This window comes from Fulmarus glacialis, unplaced genomic scaffold, assembly GCF_000690835.1.
Source record: "Fulmarus glacialis isolate BGI_N327 unplaced genomic scaffold, ASM69083v1 scaffold13385, whole genome shotgun sequence".
Classification (NCBI taxonomy): Eukaryota; Metazoa; Chordata; class Aves; order Procellariiformes; family Procellariidae; genus Fulmarus; species Fulmarus glacialis.
Window position 1 is genome coordinate 52,176 of NW_009215032.1, and position 24,805 is coordinate 76,980.

Sequence of the window (24,805 nt, forward strand, 5' to 3'; positions counted from 1 at the left end):
TTTTCAATAATGAAGTTCATCTACCTCCTCCAACAGGGAGGCTTTCCCAGTCACTTACTAATTTTATCTTCAGAGCACCAAATATTTTCAGGGTCAACTAACCATTGCTATAAGCAGAGAAATTGAAGGTACTCAAAGTTACTCTTTTATACCAATAGTAAACAGGGTACATTTGGCAGAATTTATTCATCAGAAAGATAGTTCATCAAGGTGGAGAAGCATGGAACATCTAGTCACTTCTTTCTTAACATGTCTAGCTTGGGGATTAACAGAAAAAAAACCCCAGCTTTTTTACTACTTCAAATTGGCACCTCTTGGCCAACACTATGATATGTAACCCTGAAGAGGAGTCTCTAATATTCACCATCTTCACTTTGATTTTTGTCAAAAAGTTGCAGAGAAAGTACATAAAACCAACAATAAATTGAACAACAAGCAGACTAAGGCATACCTCTAATAGAAATTCAATATTCCCTTTAAACGAAAAAATACTACAGAATAATCCTAAAGGCAATGTGAGTCTAGTAAGTAGAGCCCAATGCACTAGATAAAGAAATGAGCATATAAAAAGCTGACACAACTTCTTTCTCTTTGTCAGCTGGTGGGAATGCAAACATGCCAAGCAAAAAACATACTTCAAACGTCATGGGAAGTTATGTATTATTCAGATATAAATTTGAACATGCAAGATTAAAATCTAAGTTATTTCCACTATAAACTGTATTAGAGCATACATTCTGAGCACAAAAGTAGTAACAAAAGATAGAAGAGACTTTTGTTTAGAGTAATAAACCTTAAAATCTTTGTGTTTTTAAGGCCCAGCGAGCAAGCATTGCAGCTCTTGATTCACAGATTACAAGTGTACTTCTTGTAGTTACCTCCCTATCAAATTTTAAAGTACCACAAAATTTCTGCTAGGCTTGCCATATACAACTGTATGAAACAATCAAAACAAGAAAGTACAAATTGTCATGTCAATCATTGATTTACTGAAAAATTAATACAAGACCACCTTCAAAATGCCATGTGCTGTGTTACTGCAACTAATTTCTACTTGATATTAACAGGCATTCATATAATAAGTGGTTTAGATGTATTAGTTTTAGATATGACAAATTAGATGTTCAAAGGACCTAAATGGTAAGATGTGCACAGTATTCACTAGTTTAAAAAAAAAAAAAAAAAAAAAGACTCGTTCGTATCATGCTTCCTTAAAACAGAGGCTCTTAAAGCACCTAAATAATGACTAACATCTCAGTCATTCTAAATATCTTATACCTGCCCTTCTTTGATGGTTTAACATTCTTTGCTGAACTACTGTTATAGTATGCATTTTCTCATAATTTTACCTTTTCAGAACTGTAATTACATCTATTACAAAAGTAGCCAGATTCTTTGGAAAAAATCCCAAACAATCTCAATGCTATTTTCTTAGGAAATTCAAAGACGTCTTTTATAATTCTTTCTATTATATATAAGCAATGAAGCAAAATAATCACAAAAAACAAGTATTAAAGTGATTATCAATGATAAAAGCTGCTTTAATCATTTGGGGGTATTTGAAAAATGATTTAGGAATTAAGTAAAGTCTGCAAGAAAGAACTTACAATAAGAACTTGTCAAAAGTTAAAAACATAGACTAGAAAAAAGTTTTTAATTGTACAGTATATTTTAGCTCCTATCAATCACTGTTGAAGTAATTTCAGAGTTTAATAAGCAGATATTTACCTGCTGGAACAAGACAATCTTTCCAATCAAAATATCCTGCATAAATGCCAGGTTCTAATGACCCAACTATCGGATCTGCCTTGAATTCAATGTACATTTCAAACAGTCTTTGATCCAGCTCTTTCAGGGATTCCATACTAACCTAAAAAACGAAACAAAAAAAAAAAAGAAAGAGAAAAGAGAAAGAACATAATAAATAGTCATTAATTACAAGAATTACATCACATACCCCAAAAATTTACCTCACGTCTTCTTTAATTTTTGGTAAAGAGTAGCAACTACTTACACATTTCAGTTCATAATTACATATACAAAATCCTGGGAACTTTCATATTATCTGTCCATCTTACCCAGTATAATTTTTAATTTTCTGATTGTGCTCAGCAGCAGACATTTTTGGGAAAAGTCCAAGGAATGCAAAAGCAGGCAGATCACACTGCAATTGTCAGGAGGTCTTGATGTTGCACGAAGTAAACAACTGAATTTTCTCAATGCTTTAAAATATGCCCATAATAATTTGCATCCTGAAACATGAAGATTTTCATATAATACTTAAGATCTACCAATCATAATATTACAATTTCCCACTATCTGCTCTATATTTGAAAAATACACAAATTTATTTAGGAGTGTCTGCCTTCTCAAACTGTACATATGAGCTTCCCTGCTCTACTTCAAGGCACATCTCTACAACAGGTGCATAAGCTGCAGCTCACCAACATCTGCAGAATTTTTCTCTTTAACAGCTCTCTATGCAATTTTTAGTAATTCACACTGAAAGCTAAAGGAATATGCACAGTTTGTTCACAGTATCTGAACAACTTTAAATTTATACAAGACTTTATTAAACATAGATACCTCCTGTAATTATAGCTTCTAAAACAATTCTGGAACACAATGCATATCATAAAATGTTAAAGTAGAAAGTCAGTATCTTACAATGGTAATGGATTCTAAATGCAAATAAAACATGCTGAAAATATCATGTGACTTATAAATATAAATACATCTAAGTAGAAGTAAGAGCTTAAGCAATAGCGAAGTAAAGCTTTTAAACTAGTACTCATTTTCCTCAACCATTAGGGAAAAAAGCACATATCTATCTATCTATCTCTATCTATCTATATGATAATTTCCAGAAGCAAAGGGTTTTAAAACTGAGGAAGATGACAGGGCTTTAGATCAACCCGGGAATTCAGAAGAAAGAAAGAAAAGAAAAATACCAACTTCTTATCATTTGTTTCTAAAGATTTAATCCTGCAAGCTGCAGAATAAGAAATGAAGCTTATTCACTTCAGGGATGTCTCTAAACTGTGTTCTCCTCTGGCATGCCTGTATTGGTGAAGAGAAAAGGGAACTGCAATATTTGAGTCAAGAATAGACAGACAGATAAGCCTTCAGGAATGAGATCATAAGTGCAAGGGAAAACAGAGGTATTATTGAGGTCAAAGTTACTGCCAGATTCACGAAGGTTGGGATGGTGAAGTTGGTGCTCAGAAACAAGAGACACCACCACTTCCCTGCTTTTCTATCTGATGAACCTTCTTTCATTTGTCACAAAAGGATCTATATCCTAAAGATAGGATATTCATGAGGCATGAGAATTTGGTCCCAGGAGAAGATCAAGGCTATTTTCTTCTTCCTTCCCTTCTACCTGACAGCCTGTTAATGCTCAAAACTTGAAAAAGAACACCACACTCAAAAATGTACAGAAATCTCACTCTTTTTCCCCTTACAGAGGATCACAGAAATGTAAACCCGGAATGGGTTTCAAGACATTCTTCACTTCAATTTCTTATAATTAGGGAGAATAATTATCCTTAGACCACTCCTATTTAGGTTTGAGCTAGTGGGAAAAATAAAGTACAAGTTCCAGTGGAAAGTGCCTGCAAACACACACCCATTCAAAGAATCTGTGAACCAACTGCTTCAGTTGTCCCTAACAAAGAGTTTTAGAATTAGGTAATTCCACCTGCCACTTCTGCAGTGATTCAATACAAAAGATCATCTGGACATTCAGTACAGGTTTTTTGTTTCACGTGAGTCCTCTTCAACCCGTTTCAAGTTCAACGCACAATTAAGATAGAGGTGGGTAACCTTGTTTTTTAACGGGTGGAAAGATTACAAGAAAGAATGAACAATTCGTCTGAATCTTATTTTGAGCCCAGGATGGGGGCGGTGAAGCAGAGTAGAAGTCCTCAACAACTTCCATTGTGTACACCCGTTTTCCCGACTCCCAGGAGGGGTAAAATGCTCAGAAAAATATACAATTATCTTGTCGTTATCTTTCTGTGAACTTCGCTGTAACTACAGTTTTCAATTTTTCTATTGAAGCCATTTTGAGCATCTATCCTAGTAACCCCTCTGCCTTATCTAAGTATCAGAACTGTGGAAACAATTTTATTCAGAAGCTTAATCAATAAGCTAGGATGAATGTTATGGGATACATAATTTTTTCTTCCACTTGCTAATTGACTAAACTGATGATAAAAAGTTGAATTAAAGAATCTCCACAGAAAAGCACTTGAGAGTTACGTAGAAATTAAATATAATTATTGGTGAGTACCATAAGTATGTGCCAAGATGTAACGTACTAAAGCATAGTGTAAAGTTTAGCCATTTTCTTGTAACTTTGTATTTGGCACACAGAAAAAAAATGGAAATAACAACCACGTAGAATGTAAGGAAATTTTCTTGGTTACCATTTTATGATTTCTATATTTTCAGAACATCAGATAATAACGATTTCCCTTCTAACAAAGGCAACTTTAAAAAAAACCCAACCAAACAACAGATAGTTTTTAATCAACACACACTACAAAATTCAATTTAAAATTCAATCTATAACGCTAACAGAATTTAAAAGTATAGTTTTGTTTCAGTCTTCTCAGATAAAAACAAATTCTGTCTTTAAAAAATTTTATCAATTCTTCATTGCAAATTTTTTTAACTAATAAATAATTAAGAAACTTACAGATTTTAGGTCACCGAAAAAACCCTGAAACAATCAACCAACCCCTCTAAACCTCTGTGAGCTTCTAGCCTCTCAAAATTAATGAAGGATTCAAAAATCACCCTCTTAAGATGACTACCTAATTATCCAAACCCTCCCAGCTAGCATTACTGATTGATGTGTCCCATACATGCAGTACTGCACCAGTCAGCACTTTCAAAGGGTTAACACAGATTTGAAATTAATCTGCGACTTCAACATTTGAATTTTGTCATTTATAAACCTACCAAACACTTAATGGCAATACTTTGATGTGGCTGTACAAGACAGTGTTGAATACATACATAATGATGTCTTATTTGCTTATATAGACAACACTAACTGTACCTAGCTCAACTCTCAGTTGTCTCAGTAGCAAAAAACGGCAATATCCAGAGTAATTTTGTATACTGTACTAACCATACAAATCATATCAACCCCATTTAAATGCTATTCAAAATTACTTCAGCCACAGAAATTCCAACAACATTCAGGCAGAACGGGACTAAGGACGTACTATATAGTAGAAACATCAGTTCGAGTGAAATATTGTACTCTGTACTGGAAAAGATAACATTTTACTTCTAACCAACAAACCTTTCTGGAAATAAACTAGCTTTATGGTCCTAATGATTAAGTCACAACATTTCTCAAAAAATGATTAATCTTTACAAAAAGGCAGGAAAATGAGACAGCTACTGCCGCCCACTGTGACATTTTAGTTCTCTGGAAAAAAAAATAAAAAAACCAAAAAAAAACCCCCAACACAAACCAAAACACAACAAAAAAAACCTGAACTAGTTTATGAACAACAGCCATCAGTAACACAGATTGCCAGATGAAATAATTTATCAAGTATATTTCTGAGATAATGATCTTTTATTCTCTGCATTAAGAAAACATAGCGACATTAAACAGCTTTACTAAGAAATCTGATAAGCTTTGCCATTGAACACACAAGTCCTGAATAAGAAAGAGGTCACATTTTCTATACCAGCTATTTAAGCCTTATAGGAACACAGACAACCATATCATTGTTGCTGTTGTGTCCAACTGATGCTTGGAGTCCCACTCATTTGGGAGGCTCACCCAAGAGTCCTTTTGGCCATTTGAACACTTGCACTTAATTTCCACAGAAAGTAAAACACAAAAACTGTTTCCTTCAAGCAACGATACTTCATTCCAGAGCTCTCACTTACTTGAGTTATTTTTTCAACACCTTGAAAGCCATGTTTCTCAAAATGTTCAGCTATATTTAGGAAGGTATGACGTTCCAGATAACGGCAGTTACTGAGTGCAATTAAAAGCCTCTGTTCCTAAAAATTTGTTTTAAAAGAAGAAAGAGTATAATAGTTAGAAAAAAGAAATATCAGCATGACCAATACTGTAAATGAATATTTTATTGACTCTTTGTGTGTGATAAACATGCTGATAAAGTAGAGTTTACAAATATTTTTGTCAATAAAACACCAAGAACTGAGTGAATATCAGGTATGATCATTGAACATGTATGCTTTTTCTTATAGGATCTGGACTGTTCACTGGAATAGCTGTGACTAATACAGAATCGCGGTTAAGACTTCTGTACAAAAATTAGGTTTGGACAGCTTTCCAGGAAGCTGTTTCTGGCTTTTACTTTGTTTCAAGAAATATGCTAAGAATTATGACCATCAAAAATTAACTGAAGATCATCTTCACTTTCACATGAAGCTGGCTAAAACAAGGGAAGCAAAACATGTACTGAACGAATGCACTCACCCATTCTAAAATACTAGAAGGTTCAGAAGTACATAACAATTTCAGCAGCTAATCTGAAAAAAATCTAGGTGGTTATAACTCATCTCTGTTCTTCAATGATTTTTTTTAATTACAAGAAGGTCAAATATATTCTGGAGTTGAGATACGATAATTGTCTTTCCCTGACCTTGATGCAACAAGGTGTAGTTTCCAAAGAGACAAAGAACCAAACAAGATAGAACTACTAAATAGATTTGGTCTTCCCTCTTCCCCTCTCCTTCTCTCAATGGGAAAACATTTTTCTACCTCAGATGGAAGTTCAAAATCAACACCAGCAAATATTTTGAACACAAAATCATTTGACAATGAAGTCAGCACAATAGTGCATATCTGATTAAAAATGTTGTTGGTTTTCAGACCCAGAAGAACTCCTGACAGTTTTGTATTCCAGTAATATGATGACTAGTATTGAGATGTGCAGTCTCCTACTACTTTAAGTTATAATCTGTTGGTATACAGACTATTCAAAAAATGAGAATTTTAAAAATACAGTGACAAATCTTACTCTGGTCACGCACTTTCTCTGTTCTCATTACTGAATCAGGAAAGAGAAGATAAAGAGTTCTGTGATTTACAGAAAAAAATTAATATGATACCATGGAAACCAAGCATTGTCTGAAATTGTTGATTTCTTTTTTATTTAAACATTCATACCTATGACATATGGGAGGAAGTCACAACCACAAAAAGTTACTTTGTCAACAATTAATATAAAAATCTATGTGTTGCATGAATAAAGTGATATAAAGAACTAATTATTATAGTCTGCAATTCAGAAACTTGGCCTGATTTGGCAATCTGTGATCCTTTACTGTAGCAGGATTGCTCTTGTAAATGAGGCAAAGCTAGGCTTCTGACAACATTTAAAACCTGTACTAAGGAATATTAACTTCACAAGAGGTTCTCACTAGGTTTCTTGCAGGGAACAACTACATTTTTTCATCAGCCACCAGACTAGAAGAAAGTACATTAACCAAAGTAAAAGTGTCAAGAATATTAAAAATCTTTTTTCCAATTCCATAAAAAACCAAACCCAAATCCAAACAAGCTAAACAAATAATACTTACTCTCAGTAAAGTAATTTTTTGAGGAAAAACTACATTACTGAATATCTGTATCTTCATGGGTTTTAAAAAGTAACTAATAATCAGACCAGTTCTTATCATATAAAACAAGGTGATAAATCAAAAGTCAAATCCTCAGCTGTTTTAACACCAGTGCTATTTTCACGGATTTCAATGATGCCATTTTAGTTTCTGAGGGGGACCTGGTTTCAAAAAATGTCTTCATTAGTTACCTTAAGATGGTATACTAAGATATCATAAACAAACAGTGCTTTTAAGAAGAGCCTTATATTCAAGCCTTATATCCTTATATTTTCTTACGCTTATATACTTATGTATCTAGGAAATGCCTCTAGAATACAGAATTGCTCTCTAAAAAAGGAAAACAAAAAACTGAAACACTTAAAAAAAAGGACCACATTCCTGTAACTTTGAGAAATATTAAATTTCACATCAGCTTTTAGAAATAGAAAACAAACTTACTGAAGAAAGACTCAAGTCTTCATGAATGCTTCCAAACAAATCTGGAGATGCAACATCAACTGAAAGACTAGGAATATTGTTTAAGAAGTGAGTAGTATAGTGCTTTTGATTATCTGATACACATGGATTCAAATGAACAGCTGGGACAGAAGACTGAATCTTGTTTCAAGCCCCCTCACACCAGATAATAAAGCAGCCCACTTTGCTGGGGTTTTTCTAAGATGTCTACAAAGCCTGCAGGAGCTTTGTGAACTGACAGTACTATGCTAGCTACAGACCTTTCCTTCTTAAAGCATCTTAATTTTCTATAACTTCCCTGGTTTGCCACAGATTCCGTTTTGTTTTTACACCTATCCAGCCAAAGAGTCATCCAAATAGCAAAAAAAAAAAAAGCGGTATTAGGAACGCACATAATTTGCCTTTTTCTAATGCATATTGCAGGTACCAATATTTGCCACGTCTCTGGCTTTTCACAAAGGAATGATTGGTAATCTTGGAAACTCAGACTATTCTGACTTGTTTTGGTCTCTAAAATAAGTGGCTCATGAGCAATTATCGAACAAACAAACTTTCAAGAATTTAGCAGAAATACCAATAGAACCAATCGAAATAGAAGGCAAGAAAAGAAAGGCAGGGGCTGTTTCTCCATGACTGGACATTACTTAGTGACAAGGACAACTCATTCCATGTAAGGTCACGTCAAAACCAACATACCTGCTTCTACAGGACGCAACTCCTGTCATTGAATAAAATGGTATAAGTAATAACATCTTCATTATCTTGTATAATATTTATTACATGATGTCACTCAATTTTTTGGCATAAGAAGTATCAGCTCTTATTTCAAAGCATCACTAACCAGAGGCAAAAGTATTCACAAGAAATATGAAATACAAGAGGGGATAAAACCACACCACCACTGAAATTTGAGGGTTGCACCGACAATTCAGAATACTACACCTATGTCCTGTTTGGTGTACTTACTGTGCTGTATCTATGTCACCATCAGGTTTTGTGCTCAGTTGTTCCAAACAGTCTATAAAGACCTAGGAAACAATAAAGCAAGATCTAAATTTTCTGCCAGAACTAAAAAAATTCTTAAATTCACTTTTACTACAGTCAATAGAAGCAGAACAATCATCATCACCTTTCTTTGTCTTAAATCTTACATAAAATACAGTAACATTTTAGTTACACCTTTTGAATGCATATTTTCAATTTTATATGCATCACAGTTTACTTGTAGCAAAACACAGGAGTTTTTAATCTTGCTAAGTGATTCTCATCATGCGTGGCTAAAATTATGTAGTGATAATCCGCTGATTTGCAAAAAAGGCATTGTTAATAGTTTTCAAGCATTCAATCTGAACAGTTGATCCCAAGTAAACACCGCAGAAGCATCACTAAAATCCATTTTTTGCTTTGGCTCATGATTTCTTCTTTGAGAAGCCTGTAAAAATGATTCAAAAGCCTAGAGCATGCTTTTATCTAATTTCAAATATATTAAAAAAAAAAAAACAGATTTTGTTACAAAGAATATTGTTTTCTGATACAAAAATTAGAAGCTAGATCTTCAGCTGATGAAAATCAGCATTGCTCCTTTTACTGCAGTATATCAATGTTAGATGACATCAGCTCAGCAAGTGTCTCTCAATCATCAGTAAAATCTTGAACAGTCACAATCAGTAAAATACTTGAATATGTCACTTACTGACCCTGTGAGGATTTGATATCATCAGATTCAGCTAGTAAGCTCTACATACTTTTAAACATTTCTCAGTATCCCAGAGCATATCAGAGGAATAACACAGTCATCAACTTAAGCTACCTTTAGGGAGGTGGGCAGGGTACAAAGCAAGATTTTTGTCGATCACTTGTGTTCACCATTTCATACTTAAAAGTGCTCGAGTTACCTGCATGATCCCAATGCTTAGCTGGCACACATCCTCCTGTGTTTTCTGCTGCTGGAAAACCTGAAGATGCAAGCATATTATTTCAGCAGAACAGCTTCACGTGGCCTTATTCTCAAGGAAGGCCTGAGTAACCTATCCCTAAGGAGATGACACAATTATAGGAATGGCTGCTGGGACACAGTGTTTTCTCATGGATCAATTTCAACTTTTTCCCACCCTAAAAATGAGGAGAGAGAATACAAGTCCCAATAAACAGTCTGACAAGCATGAGGTGATAACACTGAAAGAAAAGAAGTCCTGGTACCTAGTACACGTGATACATATCATTGTTGGCTAATGGAATTGCAGCAAAAGCTCCCAGGATATTCAAAGATCTTTGCACTCCAGCAAGAAGGATTCACCATGCACTGCAGATTCTTTTGAATAATGTTCATTAAGAAACTAGACAAGCTAGCTGTAAAAATTAAAATAAAGGAGGAGAGAGAAACAGTACTCATACAGAGGGGCCCAAGGGACATTGGAAAAGTGTTAAACTTCCTTAGACCACTGAAACCTGAAAGAAAACATCAGTATCACGATCAATCAGGGCCTCGAGGTACTAAGTGGATGGGGATAATCAGGACTCCTGATTTAGAATAAAGTTTACAGAAGTAAAAAGCTGAATTTAAGTTCTGCAAGTAGCTTGGATGCAACACTGAGTGAAGAGTAACTCCTAGGAATGCCCCCCCCCCTTTTTTTTTTTTCATGTAAATAGTCACATCTACTGCTATCTGAAAATTACATTAGTAGCATTTTTTCAAAAGAACAGCTTTAAAGATTTAAATATAGGTCCAATCTGCCCCATACACACACAATTACCCCTAACAAAGGAAACACAAACAGAATACTAAAAGCTAGCAGCAGTGAAAAGGGTGTACATGGAAAAAAATAAAGAGAAAAGTTATACCCATGTATCATTCTCTCGCAAGTTCTTGTTCTGAAACCCAATAGTAATTTACATAAAAAGAATGAAAATAAAAGCATAAATCAAAACTTACACTGGCCTCTCCAGGTTTGCAGTCCAGCACAGTTTTAAGAGATTGCAAGGAACGGATAATGCACTGTTCAAATTGGGATGGCTGAAAGGCAAATGACTTGTTAGCTTTAGATAAGCATGTCAAATGTATACTACACAAATACATAAAAACTTCCGTGCCATATGGTAAGCTCTTTATTTCCAAATTATCCCAAATAAGAGGGGTGGGGGGAAATTGCGATTCATGTATTACCAGAGGACCCTTTTGTAGCAATGTAGTTTTGTACTTAAGTTATCTACAGAATTATTACCATAGATCAATGTACTTTTTTTTTATCTGAATGAGAGACTTCTACACCAAACAGCCTCCTCTAAAAGGGTCATGAAAGATTTTTATAGCTTGTTTGTGGTAGCATATATTGACAATTACATTATAGATGCCTGTGACACCCTCCCTGCTCCCCCCCTTGATCTAAGCTAGGATAGAATTTCACTGGGATATCTGATATTTCTGTACTTTATTTCAGCAAAAGGTTTCTAAGAAAAATGGATTGAAATTGCTTTCACATGGAGGAAAAAAAACCCCACTGGTTTGGGGGGCTTTTTTTACCTTCAGGTCTCCAAACCTGATGCATATATTAATTTCACTCTGAAAGTGCAAACGAGTTTACAGCATCAAAGTGATTAGTCAGTTTTTCCTTGTCTTTCTCTCTTCCCTGTTAAGTCACACCTTTTTTTTTTAAATGAGGCTGCCTGCTGGTATTAGGCAGGAAGCTGTTGTACAGGGCAACGTGAAGCAGATAGGTGTCACTGCTCTAGAAAAGAGGGACATCATACTATTGGATTTGGGTCAAAGAGGTGGACAAAAAAAGCTTCTAAGCCATGTAAACCTGCTTTTTATCCAGTAGATAGTTTATGGCATGTCACCAACTTTAGGCTTAGGACTAACATTTATTTCTGTAAAAGCTGGGGTGGAGGTAGATCATGAAAGTGATGCCTACATGGCAACCTGAAAATCATGAAAAAAGCCACTAAGACAATCTGTACTTATTATTTTCGGACCCGCTTAAAAGAAAAAGAAAGTGCTGCTCTTATTTTTTTGTTTCCACATAATAAAACATTATACCTCAGGAGAAGAAAGCTGTTCAGATGTGTTATTTTTTGGATGTTATAAAACTGAGGAAAATTGGTTCTGTGTCTTACCTGAAATATAAATGCTAAAGTATTTCCTACAAACTTAAAATACAGTTTCTATCTTAAGCCTAAAATGTCCCCAGAGAGACTGCTTGGCCCTTGTTTATACTGGTTAATTTTTGCTGCAATTTTTGCTATAATATTACCACAATGAACTCTACTTTAGTAGATAAATAACCCTGCTAAGACAAAACATGAGTCAACTGCCATCACTAAAATTTGGCATGTCTCAACCATGGCCTCAAAAGGTATCTAGGGAAGTGCTGTATACAAGGAATTAATGGGTGATTTCTAAATACAAAAAAGACTTAAGCAGTTTTTAAACAAAGATGGGTTAGGATACAGCAAAAGCATAAAGAAACAAAGCTTTTGTGGAAGATCCTTCCCTCCTCCCTCCATTTTACAGATGAATAGAGTGAAAAACAGAAAAGTTAAGGGACTTGCCCAAGTCAGCAGCAACTGAAACCAAGACCAGAAGCTGTAAATCTGGTTATAATACTACAATTGCCCAACAACACTCCTTCCTACAATGCGTATATTCTGATTGCTTAATGCCCTCCTACTCAACTTCAAACACGTATTTATAGAAGCAAATAAGAAAAACTAAAAAAGCCTGTGGAGCATTCTCTTAGATAATATACACAAAGCAACTCTCCCTCCCACAGGCCCTTTCTGCTTTCGCAGATTGTTTTTATGTCACACCTACAATGTGCTTGCTGTGTTTTAGGCATTACTCATTACTGTGTATTTCCAGAACGCATCTCACTAATTTATCTGAATTTGGTTTCAAGTTATTTGTTGTTTGTGTGTAGGCAATCTCCTAAATTAGTTGCTTTTCAGTTCAACCTCTCATTATAACATATAAGTGACCTATTTATTTAGCTACAGACCAATTCCATGGTAGTGTGCCTACTAAGTTATGAAACATTTTGATGTGAACTGAACTTGTTGTGACCTCAAAAATAATTTTTTTACTTCAGTAAATGATCGCTAAAATAAGATGCTTAATGAAAGTGATTATTGTTTATCTCTGCAAAATCATGCTAGAAGTCAGCAGTAATTATACTGATACATTTAAATAATCCTACTTATGGCAGAAAGTCATGCTACATATCTTGAAACCCAATTCTTATTTATTTCTGTCTCTCAATACATGGCACAAATCTGCAAAGCTTTTATTTATGCTTTTTTTCTTCTGTTTTGCACCTTCAAAAATATTGCTGTCTAGTAGTACCATTATCACTTAAAGTTACTTCAGACATAATAGTTTAAGAAGTACAAATAAAAATTTTGGAAAAGGAAGAAAAGAAAAAAAACCCTTTGTATTTGGTGATGGGATCTGTTAAGAGTGCTGTAAATAGGTAACCATCCAAACAAAAAATTTTATATTTATCTTCCTACATTTTCATATTTTAATAAAACTAGACACACCAGTATGCACGCTTATAGACAAAGTCCAAAATAATTCAATTTTTGGAGAATATAAACCAGTTTCATTACACTTGCTATAAAAGAAAAATCTAGTAAAGAAAGTGCCTACAAGACACACAAGTATACCCACCAACGATGTCAAACCTTCATTGTCAACAACCCAGTCTTCCTTTTCAGCTAACCTCTTTATATCTGTAAGACAGAGCAAGAGGGGGAAGGAGGGGGGAGGGAAAAGGTATTCATTTTCATTATTAAAAACTCCTTGAACTTGAAAAGATAAACCACAGACATTGGGACTGCAATGACTAGGCATACAAGCAAATAGCACTAAGAGCTTCAAAGCTTTCAGCGTTCTCAAATGACTAAGAATGGAACTCATACATGGTATGCTGGTGACACCACATAGAGAAGCATATCTACGATATGGGCAAGAGTTGCATGAAGCACATCTTCTACTGGAAAGCTTAAAATTAAAGGAATATTGCGAAGACTTTGGGTTTGTTTTTATTTTGTGGATTTTTAATCACAACATAAAATACTGCATTTAAGAACCCAAGTCTCTAGTCTATTATACTCCAGCTCTTAATTAAAAATGAAAGAACAACTGCCTGGCATTTTAGCAAAAGCAGAAAGGACAGCATGTAATTCATATTTAATAACTAGAAAAGAGGCTCAGTCCCCACTCAGGGTCAAGGATCCATGGTGCTAGACTTTCTTGAAAAATACATGAAGGCATATGCAAAAAGCACTCTCTTCCCCTACCCAGAAGGTGCCAACTTCTATAGGCTTACTGAAGCTAACAGGAGCCAAGTTAGGATGTGAATCCAAAGCTCAAGCACTGTAAACAAAATTCCTCTATGGACGCATGCATTCTGTATCATTGCTTTTTTTTGGGCTTAATCGACTTGTAAACTGAACAAAGATGAACTGAGTGCAGTTCGTGGAGGCTTTGACATACAGTTTTTCACACACAAATTACTCATCAGAACTGCCTGTGCATCATGAAACTCCTTTTTAAATGAGCAAAAATTTCAGTGAATTACCATCTCTCCCCAAAATCCAAGAAAAGAGGATAACTAATGCATGCTGAAAGGTATCTTCACTATCTTGGTGCTTTAATTAGCTAAATTAAGAAGCTTGGTTATGGTGTCATACCCTGCAGTTCTACACCTCATGGAAATACAGGCTTACTGAGGATAAAAAGTAATAAGGGATTGTGCAGAATAATTACTCTGTTCATTTCCCTACTTAGTAAACCTCTTAATTCAACCAATATTCTTGCGAGGCTTTAGATTGCACTGGTCAGCCTTTACTTGTTTTTGTGGCTGCTCACTTTTGCATTCTGTTCTGAGCTAATACAAATACAAAAGAGACAAATTTCTTTCTCGTATTTCACTGCTCACCAAATTCCAGTCAAATACATTTGTGTAAACCCCTGTCTAGTCTGCATTCACATAATTTGGCTTTCATGACCTTTATGACCAGTGATCACATATGAGAGTGAAAGAACACAGACTGCTTTTCAGGGCCAGCATGAGTATATGATGTTTATCACAAGACAACAAGAAAACCCTGTGCGTGGGCAGATTTGTCCTATTTAAATAACTAATGGTAGAGTGCTCTATTAAAAATTTTAACTGATCTGAATGCCTTTGCCAACTTACAACACACAAGAGATGAGACTGAACTTTATATCAGCAGTCTACGCAGCTCATATTTCAGAGAGATTATAGAGGTGAGAGCGAGTCCAGGAGGAGCCTTTTTGACTTACATATTACAGATATAACTACATCTGAGATCCATTTATATACCTCCATGAGAATATCCATTAACTGTTCTTTCACTGGTTCACTAAAAATAAGTTTCTCCAAGGGCCCAATTAACCTGGTCCTTTCCAGAAAAACTATCTAAACACATTCAACATATGCAATTTTGCTTTAGCTGGTAGAGAACAAAAAAAGGGTCCCGTAGATAAGGCACACAGCGCAACAATATGGAATGAGAGTCATCATACAGGCAGGCATCTTTTCTCTTCTCCTGTTTGATGCTACAGCCAATACACAGAACAGCTTCATTGATAGAGGATGGAAGCAGCAGTAGAGGAAGGCTGCTGTTATTGCCTAGATGAGAGAGGGATACATTATCCAGCCAGCGTAACATACTAGCATCTTGAGGGATTTGATATCTTTTGATTCAAGAAAGGAAAGTATGAATAAAGATGTTCAGACCAAATAGAGAATCATTCACACATAGACTGCTAAATCTGCTTTTATAAAAATCTGAGGTACAGACTACCACAAGAGCTTTTCTTCCACAGAACGTGTGTGGCCAGCAATCAGGATGTAAGAAGCAGAAACTCTGGATCTGAACAAAGAACTAAGCTATTGTTATGATGCAACAAGTAGGTAAAACTAGTAAGACCGCAGACTTTTTGGCCGAGAGCTTCATCGTTAATCATGTATCAGAGCTCAATGGACCGCATTGGAGAAGCTAAGTGGACAGCTCACAGAGATCTGATAAGCTAAGGATTGTCAGCAAAACGGTTTGGAGCTAGATACGTCCTTCCTTTGAAACAGTCAGGAAATCTGAGGAATTACTCACAATTCCTAGACATAGGGCAGTCAGTCCAACAGGACATCCTCATGTCACAATTAAAAAAAAAAAAGGAAGAAAGAGGAGGAGAGGTGCAGAGAGAGAGAGAGGCAGAGAGAGGAAAAAAAGAAGAATCTTTTTTACCTGCCATTTGGGAAAAAAAAAAAAGATTGATCTCAATTGTGCTAAGTGAGGAAAAGCAAAACAGACTTCCTCATACTTTAAGTGAAATCTGAAATAGTGGTAATACTTTCCCTAAGGAATTTCAAAGAGACAAGACAACCTATGTACTTGTATGGCCAACTAGCTTGATATTAACGCAGAAAAGTAATGTTAACACTGAAATGTGACTTAATAAAAGAATTAAGAGCCAAGAATACAATTCATATCAACATTGTATCAAATAAACCATAGAGGCTTTATGATTTGTTGTCACCAAAAGTTTAAAAACTTGCTTAATATAGCCATCTGCACTTAGCACACTTAAGGCTTGAGTAAAATACTTAGCTTCATGTCAGCCTACAAAATAAAGATGAACCATATGTTAAAGATTAAAAACTTAAATTATAAGATTAAAAAAGCCCTAATTTTTTTAACATTGAGGGTAATTAGTCTTTTGGGAAAAAAGCCCTACTAAGTGAATTAGTAGATCGATCTGCCCTGAGATTTTAGAAGATACATTTATTTCTGGAAGATTTACTTCATTTACATTCAAGTTTCAGAGTTGAATACAAGATGGTAAGATGATTGGCCTCTGATGCACATAGAGTCACATTAGATGTTACTGGCCTTGACAATCCAATTTATGGCAAAAGCTGTAGGAAGCCTGGGGATTATAATATTAGTAAAAGGCCTTGGAAGACACACAACTAAAATACTTCATAAAGGGCTGTGGATTCCACCCCCCTCCCCCGCCCCCTTTGGGGTGGGGCATCGCTTATTTAATTCTTCACTTTATGGAACTCAAAAAAGAAAATAAACGATATTTCCAATATGGAAAAGCTGCATAATGAGATAAATCACTTGCATTGTAAAACTGTCTCAACCCAAAGGAAACACATCTAAACCACTGTACTCATTAGACTAAGGGAAGAAAAGACTCATAACACACATTTCTGTCAGAAAAGTGAAATACTTGAGTAACTCTTGTGAGATATTACAGAACTCAGAGGAGTCCACTGCCACTACAATATCTGTAACAAACATAGTTATCTTCCAGAACATGGTTTGGCCTAATCAGAGGCAAAAAATTATGATAATAAGCAGAGAGACCTGCAGCTTTTTATTACCTTCAGCTGTGTGTTGTAAGGTCACTATAATGCAACGTACACGAAGGTCCAAAATAAGATCCTGGATGATCTGAAGCATATCATTGGGTATCTCGAGTGCAGTAAGAGACTCGGAACTAAGCCTGGAAAGCAAATAAAATTAGACTGAAGTGTAAATCTGCAGGTTTTTTTTTAAGCTGATATAACTTCATTGAATTTTTTAGACATTTTCTGTGTACGTGAATTCAGTAGCTCCATCCACAGTGAGTCTTTGAAAACTGATTATTCCATTCAGAGAATATTAATCAGTTGCTTAATTCAGAATCTTGCAAACACAGATTTATTTTTTTGTAACAATACAATAACGTCATAGCAACATGCCAACTTTTCCCACTGTCCTCTTGTACTTCCCCGCCTGCCTTTCTGCGTCCATCTCTTGTCTTACAATCCAGGAATAAACTTTTTGGAGCAGAAGTAGCTTTTTTGCTGTTTTTTGGTGAATCCCTAGATCTAATCCTAGGTCTACAACAGGGTTTCTGAGACATTGTTTACCCGCATTTACAGCAGTAGCAGCCATCAAGCTGCATAAATGATGATGTGGCTGTGCATCAGATTGCCAAGAGTACACATATTTAAGGAGCCAAAATACAGCTACTGCATCACCTGCAAAGTGAAGAATGAATTCATTCACTGTTTTGCTCCCAACTCTGACCGGGCACGAATCACCAGCTACTATAGCTGAGGACAGAAACATTCATTTCCGTTTTTTCCTTTAGAAATAGTAACAGAGCAGCTGCTTACAAGGAATAGCACTTCAGCTTTTAACTAAAAGGCTGCAGTTGTGCTCCGACTTTGCTTAAGGGCACAAAGTGAGGTTTACTGCTTTTATCCAACTCTTGGATATTTAAGCAAGAACAATTCAAATGCAGTCATTGCTGTTTGCCCTACTGCTAACAATGAGCAAAGCACAGGTACTAGAAATTGCCACAGAGCGAGTAGGAAGGCACAAGCAAACAAGTTTGAGTAGTAAGTGGAACATTTCCAATCATCCACCTATAGGCTCCAGTTCCTTACCCTTGGTGTTGGCCATAAGCCATCAAAACCCTACCATTAACCAGACTGCTATCTGCTCAGCTCAACTACTGAATTAGTAGAATACATAAATCTGCACTACCTCAGCCATCCAGGAAACACAGGATGTAAATACCCATCTGTGAGAAGTTTAAGTAACTTTAGACTGCACAGAAGTCCTGTACTTAGAGTTGATTCCACTTCTAAGGGAGCACGCAGCTGTCACATCCCTAAGACCATCTTTTCCTCATATGACTCACCCTAACAAATACATACCTTTCTATCCTTACAACAAGGCAAAAGTTTTGCCAACAACGGCTTCAGCTTATAGCATAGCTCTAATTTATCCTCTGGAACCTTTTCAAACTGGGCAATGGCAGAATGGGGTACAAGAGAAAGACCACCCACTTTAAGCTGTGTGATACATACAAAAAAGCAGAAAAATTAAGAACACACAGACGTAACGCCAACTCCTTGTTACCTAATTCTGTAAGTTTTAGCATTCTTAAACACAAGCAGAAAACGGTAAATCATTTGTGAGATGACTGAGAAGAGTAAAATTCTATCATGTACTTCATCATGTTAGGAAGTATAAAAATAAGACTTAAGCTATTACATAACTTTGCAACAAGTAAGGTTCTTATGCAATGTGTAGACTCTTCATGAGAAGAGTCCACCTTCACCGTTGGTGTGAGTCACAAGAATTTATTAGGTTGTCAAAGACTGTGGGGGCTCAAAAAGAAAAGTACTTGCAGCACTTCCAAAAACTTTTGACCTGGTTATCTCTGGTTGGTACTCCATCATGGTATGCTCAGTTCCTCTTCTCCAGATTGCCCCTTTTCTTCTCTACTTTTGACCGCTTTGCATTAAAGTCTAGCTCACTTTACTAAAGTGCCAGCATAGGCATCAGTAAATAACATGAGGTGGGGAAAAGAGTGGGAGGGAGAGAGAATTTCCCCAGCTCTCAGTTCAGTTGTTCATTACCAGGGCAGTGGCCAGAAATCAAGAGGAGATTCTTTGAAAAGGAGCCTTCACATATCCTATAACCTCAGCCTGGATCACACCTCAGGTGGCAGGACTCTGAAGCACAACCAATCTTTAGAGAATCTGTTGGTTAAATTTCCAAGCCAAGATGTGCAAGTGTTAAATTCTAGAATTTTATAATTTGAGTGAAATTGCATTGCTTCTCATAAAAGGGCAATACTGGTGCCAAAGCCTGTTCCCTTGCCCCTTTACATCTTTTCATCAAATGCCAAGTCAGTTCCTTCTGAAACTGGAAGCTTTCTATAAAATTGAGCCAGAATAAGAAACTTCACATGGAAATTTTTTTTCTGAATGGTTAAAGTACAGATAATGTAACTGACAACAGACTTCGGGAAAGTATTAAACAGACTTGACAACAGGTATGTATCACTGCTAGCTCCATCCACAATAAGAATATCTATATGTGATTATACCCCTTTCTTTTCTTCCTCTGTGCTTTGCTTGTTACCTACTTTGAAAACGGCAGATAAAAAGTACAGTATCATATCCAGGTATTACTCAAGTTTCCAAAAGATAATGAAAATTCTTATCTCCTCCATAAACAAATGGAAGCGAATTCTGTGTATTAATGAGACATTTTGTAATTAGTGATGTGCACATTACTAAGTTTATAAATATAATTATAAGCAGAATGACATTATAAGCAGGAGTATCACCTTCCATAAAACAACTGCAAAAGTAAATTATGATTTAAGAATGATACTATAGTGATAAGCATGCTATTTTCACCTATTTTGGCAGAGATGGGAAGATGTGTAGCAAATGAGGCAGATAATTGCTTTCTACCCTAAAGAATCAAATCCTGTTTCATTCATGGAGTGTCTATGCTGTGCCAAGCAAATATTTTATTCAAACTTTTTCCTAAGATGCGATGGAAAAAAATGAATGTATCATTATATAATAAGGCTTTATCATGAGACATTAATTACACTTGCACATAGAATTCTAAATCTGCCATAAGAAATGGTTTTGTAATCCTAATTTTGAAAATGTTAACATTCTCACTACTCAGGGTATTTAATGCAATAAATAAAACAATTGGTCTTAAAGCACACATATTCCAGGAATAGCATCATTTTGTAGGTCCACAGATCCATTTACCTCACAGTCTGGATAACATGTGTTAGCCACTGGCCAGAAAGTTCAGATTTCATCTCCCAGCCACCATACTGTCTTGATTCTCCTTCTCTGAGGCTGAATGGAAGCAAAGCTCCACGGATAAGTTTAACCAGAGAGTGCATCACTTCCTGAATCATTTTCTGCATCAGAACAAGGGAAAGAAAAATCAAGCAAAAAGCGCTATCAATGAGCTTAAGCAGCCATGTACTTGCTATACACAACAGCTTGGAATGTATGATTTACAGGTGGCTCCACACGGTAGAGAGTAGAGGAGAAGGAGGTATAAGGGCACACAGGTAATTTAAGAAATCCGATTTTCAAGGTGGTGACACTAAAGTATCTTGCTATGAAGGACAACTGAAAGAAAGCAAGGTTTTCCTCCCATAACTTACCTTGAAATCATTTTGTCTTTGCCTAGCGTTTTTCTTTGATCTTTCCATTTGGCCAGATTTTTCAGCAGTCTTGTGAAAATGAGAAAATTGAAAAGTGTAAGTATCTCATAACCACTGTTAAAATAATTCTGAAAAAGGGGATTTCAAAGTGAATAAGTGAAAACTGATGTGTTTATGATGCAATTATAAAAACTAACTCATGGCATTCTCAATAAGCAAAGACTATATATATTAATAAACTCTACTTACTGTAGGTCAGTGTGCTAATGTTTAATTCTGAGGAACAATGTGTATTTAAGACAGAGACAAGCATAAAAGAATAGCTCAAGCAATATGAACTTCACGAGGTCAAAGTATTCCCACTGCAGTCAGCGAGAGCTAAAACATATATAGTCCAATGGTGCGCCAAGTTTATATGAAGAAACTCTTATTTTCTCAAGCATGGAAGCTGCCCAGAGAAGGACATCGATGTGAAGTGGGAGACACTTCTTAGAATGAGGGCAATTTAGAACTGTAACACGTGAGGGGAAGGGTTGAGGGTTTTTTGTTTTTAGGAACAGCATTTTGTTGACAATGCTCTTTAAATAATTCAACTAACTGCAAAAGAGACTCTGCAAAATAATCAGCATCTTCATGGACTGTTCACTTCCTTGAAAACCAAGGAACGTGAGTACACTTTGCATGAGACAGTTACAGTTGAAGAAAAACATGGTTTGACTGATAGTCTTCCTGTTTGTAGTTTTAGCCTTCTGTGGAGTCTACTGAGAAGACAGTAGAGTAAATTATACCAAAAAAGTTATTTCAAATACTGGGTTAAGTGCAGATGTAGCATTTTATAGTTAGAAAATCTATTTTATGTATGTACAGCAACATCTACTGGACAAGAGGTGCAATAACATTACAAGAGTGTTCTCAGAATCAGTTTACTTTCAAGTCATTCATTTGAAATGCTGTATTTTTCAAATTCCCTCTTTAGCTAAAGCTTTTCAGATTTTTAAGGTAAAATAAATAATTCGAAGTGAGCAAAAATTAGAGAAAAACAAAACTGCTTAACAGTTTTGGAAAATATAGAGCTATGAAACTCTTATACTTTAAAGCTCTGAATTATACAGTTTCAGACAAGGAGAACACCACTTGAGTTTTTGCTGCATGTAATACCCATTTCTCTCTTCCAATGCCTCAAAAAGAAAATAAGCTGTATTCCTTTAGAACTCAGGTATCAACTTAAAATTCACACTGTTTTACAGCTGGATTAAGGAACAACAGAAAAATTCACAGATCTTTGATATCTTTGTTTTTTTCTTAGTGGTTTTGCTGAAGACCAATCTTAAACCTTTCCTGCACAGACAGACCAAAACTATCTTGTGGTAAGACCAACGGTTACTACTCACATATGCTACTTCACCTAGAGTGATTCAAAGAACTCAACTTTTTAAACTGTTGAAAATACCACGTAAATCTTTAACTGACAATATTTTAAGGCATATAGCTAACCTTTCAGAACTAAAAAGAACACCCCCCCAAAAAAACCTACAAACTGAACAAGATAAAATAAATATAGCTGGTTATTCATATGTGGGGATTTTCTTTCCACATTTTTAAAATGTGTTGAAGACTTGAATAAGACTGAAATGACCCTCTATACCATTTTCACAGGACTTTTCTTTAAAAAAACTATAGCAATCATCTTGCTTCTTGAATGACAATAAATAGCAAGCAACATAGTAAAAAAAATTTCTTCATGGACAATTAAAATCTGTATCTGTTTTCTGATAGAAAAACCATATAAACCTTGAGTATTGAATGTGATGTTGTGACAGATATTCTTAGGTGTTCTAGAAGAAGTTTTCTAGTTTATGCCACCCCCTCTTCCCACTCTTTCTCAGTTGACTGTGGCATGCAGGACACACAAAAGGAACTGAGGGCACCATCCTTCCTCTCTCCCCAAGAACTCAGTGAGCTTCCATAAGGACCAAAGGCGCAGAAGAAATCAAATGTATGTGGATTAATTTCTTACAAGCTCAGAATCTGGCCCAACAGAAGAGTAGATGTACCTTAGAGACTGACAGGAAAACTACCTCCCCCTCTTTTTTCTTTTTTTTTTTTTTTTTTTTTTTTTAATACATGGAAACAATGTTTTGTTCAGACATGACATAAGATCACTGCATTTTCCACTTGCAGTCATTTTCATGAGCATAATTTCTCAACCTTGTTTACAGTTCAAGTCCCTGTTTCTCTAGAAATTGCTTTCTTTTTCATTGTACTCAGAGGAAAAAAAAAAATCACAGTAACTTAACATGTGAATTTGTAAAGTCTAATTTCCAATGGTACTGTTGTAAAATATAAAGGCTGCGAATTCCGTTATGAAATTAATTATTTTTGTGAAAGTCAACAGTACTAAGGTTTATTCTTAATTCTACTTCCTTCACTAAACGTTATGAGTAAATGTCATATCTTTCTTTTGATTTTATCATGTAAAATTAGTATCATGACTAGAATCTATTTCACTAGAGCTATAATGCTCTGTATATTGTGTTCAACATATAAAGGGCTATAGTACCTATTCGTATCATCATATGAAAACGTTATACTGATTTACAGACTGTGGCAATAAATAGAATGACTGCTTAAGAAACTAATTCTTTAGTTAGTCAGAGAAAAGGAAAGTGACAAAATAGGCTTCCAAATTTCCTTTTCCCAAGGTTAATTTGTTTCTTTTTCTATTAAAGCTGCAAAGAATAGTAGATGGCTATGGCTATAGTTCTGCTTTAGGGATAATTTTGTAGTGGAATACTGTAGCTGTGATGACTTAAGGATTTAAGCACAGCAGGACATTGTAAGCATGGCAGGATAAAAACAATCTCAACAAATGAAATGATATAGCAACAGTTAAACAGAGAAGTTTTAGATGCACAAACTTTTAGGTTCAATACAAAAGCTGATCTGAATAATATGCATGTCCAAAAGCTTGCTTATTTTCCACCTGCTCTGTATTTTCCCAGCTATCTCTACATCTCTTTACAGACCTTGTCTTCAGAGTTTTTTAGGACCTAGAATGAGTGAGTCCAAATTGCAGTCAGCAGGACTTCCCAGTGATAGCTATGCAGATGAGGTGTGAACTACTGCCTTATCATCTGTTGATGGAACAGAGCGCTGCCTTTCACTACACTTCAATCATGTGTTTGTCTTTGTCAGACTCGCTCCTTGGGAATATGCCATCACTACAGTTCTCCTTCCGGAGAAGAAACAACATGGCTTGAAGACCAGAAGTGAACCCTCTGTAAAACATAATGTAATTCTGTGACCAAATTTTAGCAATAACACAAACCCAAAAGCTATTGTATTTATCTGGCAACGATTATGATGGTAAGCTGTATATGACCCAGACCACGTTAATTATGAAATTTATCCTTTCAAAATCTGTTAATAGTGTGCACATAAAAACAGCATGTCATGAATCATTACTTCTTTTTTCCTGCTTCTTGGATTATCAACATTATATTTTATTTACATAATTTGTAAAAAAACAGATCATCTGAGCAAGGACTAGAATCACAGGTGATTGCAGCTGACTGCACTCCCAGACTAGACTCCCTATAGTATGTCTGTATGCACCACTCTGGGCCTTGGTCATTTTGCAACTCTGGTCTTGAACCTATCCTCACTTCCAAATACTTAAAGCTCAAGAAATGAGTACTCTTG

At 35.6% G+C, this 24,805-nt stretch overlaps 1 protein-coding gene across 1 annotated transcript in view; it reads right to left on the bottom strand.

Annotated features, from left to right (window-relative positions):
- Positions 1-24,805, bottom strand: part of EXOC2 (exocyst complex component 2) — a 116,587-nt gene that overhangs the window by 34,410 nt on the left and 57,372 nt on the right. The window contains exons 13-22 of the mRNA XM_009578810.1: positions 21,104-21,172; positions 20,694-20,851; positions 17,499-17,620; positions 13,748-13,809; positions 11,015-11,095; positions 9,978-10,037; positions 9,049-9,110; positions 8,065-8,131; positions 5,920-6,036; positions 1,729-1,870 (exon numbers count right to left, since the gene is read on the bottom strand). Of these exons, the coding sequence (XP_009577105.1) occupies positions 1,729-1,870; positions 5,920-6,036; positions 8,065-8,131; positions 9,049-9,110; positions 9,978-10,037; positions 11,015-11,095; positions 13,748-13,809; positions 17,499-17,620; positions 20,694-20,851; positions 21,104-21,172 (940 nt within the window). The remainder of the gene's footprint in view (positions 1-1,728; positions 1,871-5,919; positions 6,037-8,064; positions 8,132-9,048; positions 9,111-9,977; positions 10,038-11,014; positions 11,096-13,747; positions 13,810-17,498; positions 17,621-20,693; positions 20,852-21,103; positions 21,173-24,805) is intronic.